Raw genomic sequence first — 8,967 nt, forward strand, 5'->3', positions numbered from 1 at the left:
GATGGTGAAGGTGTGATTATGGTGAAGGTGTGGTGAAGGTGTGAAGATGGTGAAGGTGTGGTGAATGTGTGATGATGGTAAAGGTGTGATGATGGTGAAGGTGTGACGATGGTAAAGGTGTGATGATGGTGAAGGTGTGATGATGGTAAAGGTGTGATGATGGTGAAGGTGTGACGATGGTGAAGGTGTGGTGAAGGTGTGGTGAAGGTGTGAAGATGGTGAAGGTGTGATGATGGTAAAGGTGTGACGATGGTGAAGGTGTGACGATGGTGAAGGCGTGATGATGGTAAAGGTGTGATGATGGTAAAGGTGTGATGATGTTAAAGGTGTGATGATGGTGAAGGTGTGATGATGGTAAAAGTGTGATGATGGTGAAGGTGTGATGATGGTAAAGGTGTGATGATGGTGAAGGTGTGACGATGGTGAAGGTGTGGTGAAGGTGTGAAGATGGTGAAGGTGTGGTGAAGGTGTGATGATGGTGAAGGTGTGATGATGGTAAAGGTGTGACGATGGTGAAGGTGTGATGATGGTGAAGGCGTGATGATGGTAAAGGTGTGATGATGTTAAAGGTGTGATGATGGTGAAGGTGTGATGATGGTAAAAGTGTGATGATGGTGAAGGTGTGACGATGGTGAAGGTGTGATTATGGTGAAGGTGTGGTGAAGGTGTGGTGAAGATGTGACTATGGTGAAGATGTGACTATGGTGAAGGTGTGACAATGGTGAAGGTGTGACGATGGTGAAGGTGTGACTATGGTGAAGGTGTAATGAAGGTGAGACTATGGTGAAGGTGTGATGAAGGTGAAGGTGTGATGAAGGTGAAGGTGTGACTAAGGTGAAGGTGTGATGAAGGTGAAGGTGTGACGATGGTGAAGGTGTGACGATGGTGAAGGTGTGACTATGGTGAAGGTGTGACTATGGTGAAGGTGTGATGAAGGTGAGACTATGGTGAAGGTGTGACTATGGTGAAGGTGTGATGAAGGTGAAGGTGTGACTATGGTGAAGGTGTGATGAAGGTGAATGTGTGACTAAGGTGAAGGTGTGATGAAGGTGAAGGGGTGACGATGGTGAAAGTGTGACTATGGTGAAGGTGTGACTATGGTGAAGGTGTGATGAAGGTGAAGGTGTGATGAAGGTGAAGGTGTGACGATGGTGAAGGTGTGACTATGGTGAAGGTGTGACTATGGTGAAGGTGTGATGAAGGTGAAGGTGTGACTATGGTGAAGGTGTGACTAAGGTGAAGGTGTGATGAAGGTGAAGGTGTGACTATGGTGAAGGTGTGATGAAGGTGAAGGTGTGATGAAGGTGAAGGTGTGACGATGGTGAAGGTGTGGCTACAGACGTGACGATGAAGTCGTTCAGTCATCTTCATCACTGTCCCTCATGCTGATCCCCTGCATGGCGTCGCCTGCCTTGACGGCCACAGTGGCCTCCTCCAGTGCTAGGCGGTTGCAGACGCTCTCGTAGTTCTTGTTGCTGAGGGTGGTGTCCAACACACCCTGCAGGCGGAAGTCTCTGAAGGTCTTCTGCGCAGCCAGACGTGGGAGGTCAGAGGTCAAACACCAGCAAGGAGCTCTCAGGGTGTCTTTTGCTCACCTTCACCATCTTGATGAGGGTCTTCAGCTGGTAGAGATGAAGCTGCAGGTCCAACCTGTCCGTCAACCACCCACACAGCATCTTCATGCTGCTGCTGTACCATTGCTGCACACAACACCATGGACACAATCACGCTGAGGAACCTGCAGCGGAACCTGCATAGGAGCCTGCTGAGGAACCTGCATAGGAGCCTGCTGAGGAACCTGCTGAGAAACTTTCATAGGAGTCTGCTGAGAAACCTTCTTAGGAACCTGCATAGGAGCCTGCTGAGGAACCTTTTGAGGAACCTGCATAGGAGCCTGCTGAGGAACCTGCATAGGAGCCTGCCGAGGAACCTTTTGAGGAACCTGCATAGGAGCCTGCTGAGGAACCTGCTGAGGAACCTTCTGAGAAACCTGCATAGGAGCCTGCTGAGGAACCTTTTGAGGAACCTGCATAGGAGCCTGCTGAGGAACCTGTATAGGAGCCTGCATAGGAGCCTTTTGAGGAACCTGCATAGAAGCCTGCATAGGAGCCTTTTGAGGAACCTGCATAGGAGCCTGCTGAGGAACCTGTATAGGAGCCTGCATAGGAGCCTTTTGAGGAACCTGCATAGGAGCCTGCTGAGGAACCTTCTGAGGAACCTGCATAAGAGCCTGCTGATGAACCTTCTGAGGAACCTGCATAGGAGCCTGCTGAGGAACCTTCATAGGAGCCTGCTGAGGAACCTGCATAGGAGCCTGCTGAGGAACCTGCTGAGAAACCTTCTGAGAAACCTGCATAGGAGCCTGCTGAGAAACCTGCATAGGAGTCTGCTGAGAAACCTTCTGAGGAACCTGCATAGGAGCCTGCTGAGGAACCTTCTGAGGAACCTGCATAGGAGCCTGCTGAGGAACCTTCTGAGGAACCTGCATAAGAGCCTGCTGAGGAACCTTCTGAGGAACCTGCATAGGAGCCTGCTGAGAAACCTGCATAGGAGCCTGCTGAGGAACCTTTTGAGGAGCCTGCTGAGGAACCTTTTGAGGAACCTGCTGAGGAACCTGCTGAGAAACCTTCTGAGAAACCTGCATAGGAGCCTGCTGAGGAACCTTTTGAGGAACCTGCATAGGAGCCTGCTGAGGAACCTTTTGAGGAACCTGCATAGGAGCCTGCTGAGGAACCTGCTGAGAAACCTTCTGAGAAACCTGCATAGGAGCCTGCTGAGAAACCTGCATAGGAGTCTGCTGAGAAACCTTCTGAGGAACCTGCATAGGAGCCTGCTGAGGAACCTTCTGAGGAACCTGCATAGGAGCCTGCTGAGGAACCTTCTGAGGAACCTGCATAAGAGCCTGCTGAGGAACCTTCTGAGGAACCTGCATAGGAGCCTGCTGAGAAACCTGCATAGGAGCCTGCTGAGGAACCTTTTGAGGAGCCTGCTGAGGAACCTTTTGAGGAACCTGCTGAGGAACCTGCTGAGAAACCTTCTGAGAAACCTGCATAGGAGCCTGCTGAGGAACCTTTTGAGGAACCTGCATAGGAGCCTGCTGAGGAACCTTTTGAGGAACCTGCATAGGAGCCTGCTGAGGAACCTGCTGAGAAACCTTCTGAGAAACCTGCATAGGAGCCTGCTGAGAAACCTTCTGAGGAACCTTCTATGGACTACACTGGTTCTCCAAGACCAAGGAGCAGGGCAGGAGAAGGACTTCATTCCAGCCTTCATGAGGGATCAACTTGAGTGGAACTAGCAAGAACCTTTAAGGAGGAACAGGAACTTTCTCAGAACTTTTATCTTGTGTGCAGTTGAAGTTCTAAGAAGCAAACATCATCACATTTGACCAAAGCTAACACGTTCTAGAACAAAAGTGACCTAAGTGCCGACTGTAGCTAATTTTTTTAACGGCCCACGACACAATTGTTAGCATTCTAATATTAGCATGCTAGCTTTTTTGCTAATTTTGAATGTATACACATTAGCGTCAAAACTGTTGCTACTTGACGAATGATACCTGTTAGCATGCTAACGTTAATATGCTAGCTTTTTTCAGCTAATGTTGTAGCTGTACACCTTTTTGTACTTGATGCATGTTAATGTTAGCATGCTAGCATTTTAAAAAATCAGGTACACACCTCAAAGTACTATATTTTGAAACATTACCACAAGTTACAGTTAGCATTTTTGCATGCTAACATTAGCATGCTACATATTTAGCTAAGTTAGCAGGTATTTTACTAATGTTAACAGTAAGCCTGATATTTTTTGCATGTTAGCATAGTTTTGTTAGCAAGATAGCTTATTTTTTTAACATATACACAAGTCTCAAAAACTGTTGCTACTGGACGAATGATACCTGTTAGCATGCTGACGTTAATATGCTAGCTTTTTTCAGCTAACTTTGTAGGTATATACCTCAGTCACAATTTGGTACTTGATGCATGCTAATGTTAGCATCTTCAACACATTTTACAGGTAAACACCTCAGAGTAAATTGTTTAGAATGCTAACATTAGCATGCTACATTTTTAAGCTAAGTTAGCAGGTATACACTTTAGTATCAACTATTTCTGGTATTTTACTAAAGTTAACGGTAAGACTGCTATTTTTGCATGTTAGCGTAGTTTTGTTAGCATGCTAGCTTTTTAATTTTTTTTTTTTTTTACTAATTTTGAATATATACACACATGTCTCAAAAACTGTTGCTACTGGACGAATGATACCTGTTAGCATGCTGACGTTAATATGCTAGCTTTTTTTTAGCTAACTTCATAGGTATACACCTAAGTCATATTTTGGTACTTGATGCATGCTAATGTTGGCATCTTCAACACATTTTACAGGTAAACACCTCAGAGTAATATATTTTTTAGAATGCTAACATTAGCATGCTACATTTTTAAGCTAAGTTAGCAGGTATAAACTTTAGTATCAACTATTTTTGGTATTTTACTAATGTTAACGGTAAGACTGCTATTTTTTGCATGTTAGCGTAGTTTTGTTAGCATGCTAGCTTTTTAAAATTTTTATTTTTTTTACTAATTTTGAATATATACACACATGTCTCAAAAACTGTTGCTACTGGACGAATGATACCTGTTAGCATGCTGACGTTAATATGCTAGCTTTTTTTTAGCTAACTTCGTAGGTATACACCTAAGTCATATTTTGGTACTTGATGCATGCTAATGTTAGCATCTTCAACACATTTTACAGGTAAACACCTCAGAGTAATATATTTTTTAGAATGCTAACATTAGCATGCTACATTTTTAAGCTAAGTTAGCAGGTATACACTTTAGTATCAACTATTTTTGGTATTTTACTAATGTTAATGGTAAGACTGCTATTTTTTGCATGTTAGCGTAGTTTTGTTAGCATGCTAGCTTGTTTTTAAAAAATTTTTTAGATAATTTTGAATACATACACATAAGTCTCAAAAACTGTTGCTACTGGACGAATGATACCTGTTAGCATGCTGACGTTAATATGCTAGCTTTTTTTTAGCTAACTTTGTAGCTATACACCTAAGTCATATTTTGGTACTTGATGCATGCTAATGTTAGCATCTTCAACACATTTTACAGGTAAACACCTCAGAGTAATATATTGTTTAGAATGCTAACATTAGCATGCTACACTTTTAAGCTAAGTTAGCAGGTATACACTTTAGTATGAACTATTTTTGGTATTTTACTAATGTTAAGGGTAAGCCTGCTATTTTTTGCATGTTAGCGTACTTTTGTTAGCATGCTACCTTTAAAAAAAAAAATTTTTTGACAAATTTTGAATATATACACACAAGTCTCAAAAACTGTTGCTACTGGACGAATGATACCTGTTAGCATGCTGACGTTAATATGCTAGCTTTTTTCAGCTAACTTTGTAGGTATACACCTAAGTCATATTTTGGTACTTGATGCATGCTAATGTTAGCATCTTCAACACATTTTACAGGTAAACACCTCAGAGTAATATATTGTTTAGAATGCTAACATTAGCATGCTAATTTTTTTTAGCTAATTGAGCAGGTACACACTTGAGTGTCCTGTATCTTTGTATTTCACGATTGTAAGTGTGCTATTGGTCACATGTTAACATGCTAGTTTTTTTTAGCTTATAATTTTGTTACTTGACGCTATCTGGCTAGCGTGCTAACTTTTAGCGTTTTAGCACGGCTGTGGAGCTTCAGCATTCACATCATTTCTGCAGAAATTGCAATCATATATTGTACTGGTTTTGAAGATGAAAATACCAAATCTTTTGATTTGTCAGTGCGTGGAAAAAAAATTGGGCACCCGTGTTCTAGAAGGTTCTCCTCTATGCTAATGGCCAAGAAGCACAGCCCGCGAGCAAGCGCCAAACGATCACATGGAGGTTCAGGGCTGCGAATCAAACGCACTTTTTTTTTGCCTCCGAAGGGCGCGCCACTCTTGCGGCGGGTGGGACGCCGCTTCTATTCAGCGGATTGGCGGCGGCGGGAGATTGCTGTGACACGGCGGTGACCCCAAAATATTCAGATGAGCGCGCTGGCGTAATTACTTTGGCGAGCAAAACATCATTCCTGCCGTTCTAAAAGACCAAAAACATTCAGGGTCGGCAAACACTTAACTCTTCCACCTCTGACCCCCTCCGGTGGCGGAATGGTGTAATTACGCGCTTGTAAATTAACACTTGGACTGTCTTAATACCTCTGGAGAGACGTGTTATTATTAAGGAAGAAGAAACACAAGCATGGATATGGACACGCCCCCTTTTTAACAACCCCGTCGTCATGGAAACATACGCAACACAATGTTGGCATATTGTGTCGCATGTTATTAGGACACTTTTTTATCATTTGTAATAATAATAATAATATTATAAGCAATAATATATACATATATATAAATCATATATTCTAACACCTTTTATGCTGATTTATTTTTAATGTACAACACATGATATCGCATTATCTTAGATGGGAAAGTGGACAACAATATATATCGATGCGATAGCATCAAAAAACAAGGATCGGATGATATCAGCGAGCATGTAAAATGTGTGATATCAGGTGCGACACAAGCAGTCCTGTCACGAGTTTACTTGTGTGTGTGATATCATGTGCGATACAAGCAGTCCTGCGGCGTGTTTACTTGTGTGTGAGATCATGTGCGACACGAGCAGTCCTGCGGCGTGTTTACTTGTGTGTGATATCATGTGCGACACAAGCAGTCCTGCGGCTTTTTTACTTGCGTGTGATATCATCTGCGATACAAGCAGTCCTGCGGCATGTTTACTTGCGTGTGATATCATGTGAGATACAAGCAGTCCTGCGGTGTGTTTACTTGTGTGTGTGTGATATCATGTGCGATACAAGCAGTCCTGTTGCGTGTTTGCTTGTGTGTGATATCATGTGCGATACAAGGAGTCCTGCGGCTTTTTTACTTGCGTGTGGTATCATCTGCGATACAAGCAGTCCTGCAGCAAGTTTACTTGCGTGTGATATCATCTGAGATACAAGCAGTCCTGCAGCAAGTTTACTTGTGTGTGATATCATGTGAGATATAAGCAGTCCTGCAGTGTGTTTACTTGTGTGTGTGATAGCATGTGCGATACAAGCAGTCCTGCGGCTTTTTTTACTTGCGTGTGATATCTGCGATACAAGCAGTCCTGCGGCTTTTTTACTTGCGTGTGATATCTGCGATACAAGCAGTCCTGCGGCTTTTTTACTTGCGTGTGATATTATCTGCGATATAAGCAGTCCTGCAGCAAGTTTACTTGAGTGTGATATCATGTGAGATACAAGCAGTCCTGTTGCGTGTTTGCTTGTGTGTGATATCATGTGAGATACAAGCAGTCCTGCAGTGTGTTTACTTGTGTGTGTGATATCATGTGAGATACAAACAGTCCTGCAGCAAGTTTACTTGTGTGCGATATCATGTGTGACACGAGCAATCCTGCGGCGTGTTTACTTGTGTGTGATATCATGTGCGATACAAGCAAGCAGTCCTGCGACTTTTTTTACTTGCGTGTGATATCATCTGCGATACAAGCAGTCCTGCAGCAAGTTTACTTGTGTGTGATATCATGTGAGATATAAGCAGTCCTGAAGTGTGTTTACTTGTGTGTGTGTGATATTATGTGCGATACAAGCAGGCCTGCGGCTTTTTTACTTGCGTGTGATATCTGCGATACAAGCAGTCCTGCAGCAAATTTACTTGAGTGTGATATCATGTGCGATACAAGCAGTCCTGTCGCGTGTTTACTTGTGTGTGATATCATGTGCAATACAAGCAGTTCTGCAGCGTGTTTACTTGTGTATGATATCATGTGTGATACAAGCAGCCCTGCAGCGTGTTTACTAGTGTGTGATATCATGTGCGGTACAAGCAGTCCTGCAGCGTGTTTACTAGTGTGTGATATCATGTGCGATACAAGCAGCCCTGCAGCGTGTTCAGCGTTATTTTCCTTCAGTGTGGAAGAGCAATGACTAGATGCAAAAAACATTTGGATTAAAATGTTGGATTACATATAAATACAAATGACCATCACCAGTCAGTACAAACATGTTGTATATTATGTTAATATATAAAAACATATTTTTTTTATAATCAAAAGGTTTCTGATACCACATTGTTTTTTTCATGCAGATCCATGTCTTCTTACTAATTATTTTCAACTGCTGTGTTAGAATATTAGCACATATTACCTAATAATATACTAATATTTATGTATATACTTATCGGTCCAATTTGACATACTTCTAAGATGGCGCCAAATATCCAAATCCATGATTTTTAGGTTTAAACATACAAAATTGGCTAAGAAGCTAGCATAACATGTTAGCATGCTAATATAAGAGACGTTAGCATACATTCAAGATGGCGCTAAGCATCAACATCCATGATTTTTAGGTTTAAACATACAAAATTTGCTAAAAAGCTGGTATAACATGTTAGCATGCTAATATAAGAGACGTTAGCATACATTCAAGATGGCGCTAAGCATCAACATCCACAATTTTTAGGTTTAAACATACAAAATTAGCAAAGAAGCTAGCATAACATGTTAGCATGCTAATATAAGAGACGTTAGTATACATTCCAGATGGCGCCAAGCATCAACATCCATGATTTTTAGTTTTAAACATACAAAATTAGCAAAGAAGCTAGCATAACATGTTAGCATGCTAATATAAAAGACGTTAGCATACATTCAAGATGGCGCTAAGCATCAACATCCACAATTTTTAGGTTTAAACATACAAAATTAGCTAAGAAGCTAGCATAACATGTTAGCATGCTAATATAAGAGACGTTACCATACATACAAGATGGCGCCAAGCATCAACATCCACCATTTTTAGGTTTAAACATACAAAATTAGCAAAAAAGCTAGTATAACATGTTAGCATGCTAATATAAGAGACATTAGTATACA

At 42.0% G+C, this 8,967-nt stretch overlaps 1 protein-coding gene across 5 annotated transcripts in view; it reads right to left on the reverse strand.

Moving 5' to 3' along the window:
* Positions 1-672: 672 nt before the first annotated feature.
* LOC133646968 (calcium-dependent secretion activator 2-like) overlaps positions 673-8,967 on the reverse strand; it is a 133,510-nt gene continuing 125,215 nt past the window's right edge. For all 5 annotated transcript variants that reach the window (XM_062042956.1, XM_062042955.1, XM_062042953.1 and 2 more), the window contains 2 exons: positions 1,596-1,700; positions 673-1,525 (listed from right to left, as the gene is read on the reverse strand). In XM_062042956.1, the coding sequence (XP_061898940.1) occupies positions 1,358-1,525; positions 1,596-1,700 (273 nt within the window). In that variant the 3' untranslated portion in view covers positions 673-1,357. The remainder of the gene's footprint in view (positions 1,526-1,595; positions 1,701-8,967) is intronic.

This window comes from Entelurus aequoreus, linkage group LG03 (assembly GCF_033978785.1).
Source record: "Entelurus aequoreus isolate RoL-2023_Sb linkage group LG03, RoL_Eaeq_v1.1, whole genome shotgun sequence".
NCBI classification, from domain to species: domain Eukaryota; kingdom Metazoa; phylum Chordata; class Actinopteri; order Syngnathiformes; family Syngnathidae; genus Entelurus; species Entelurus aequoreus.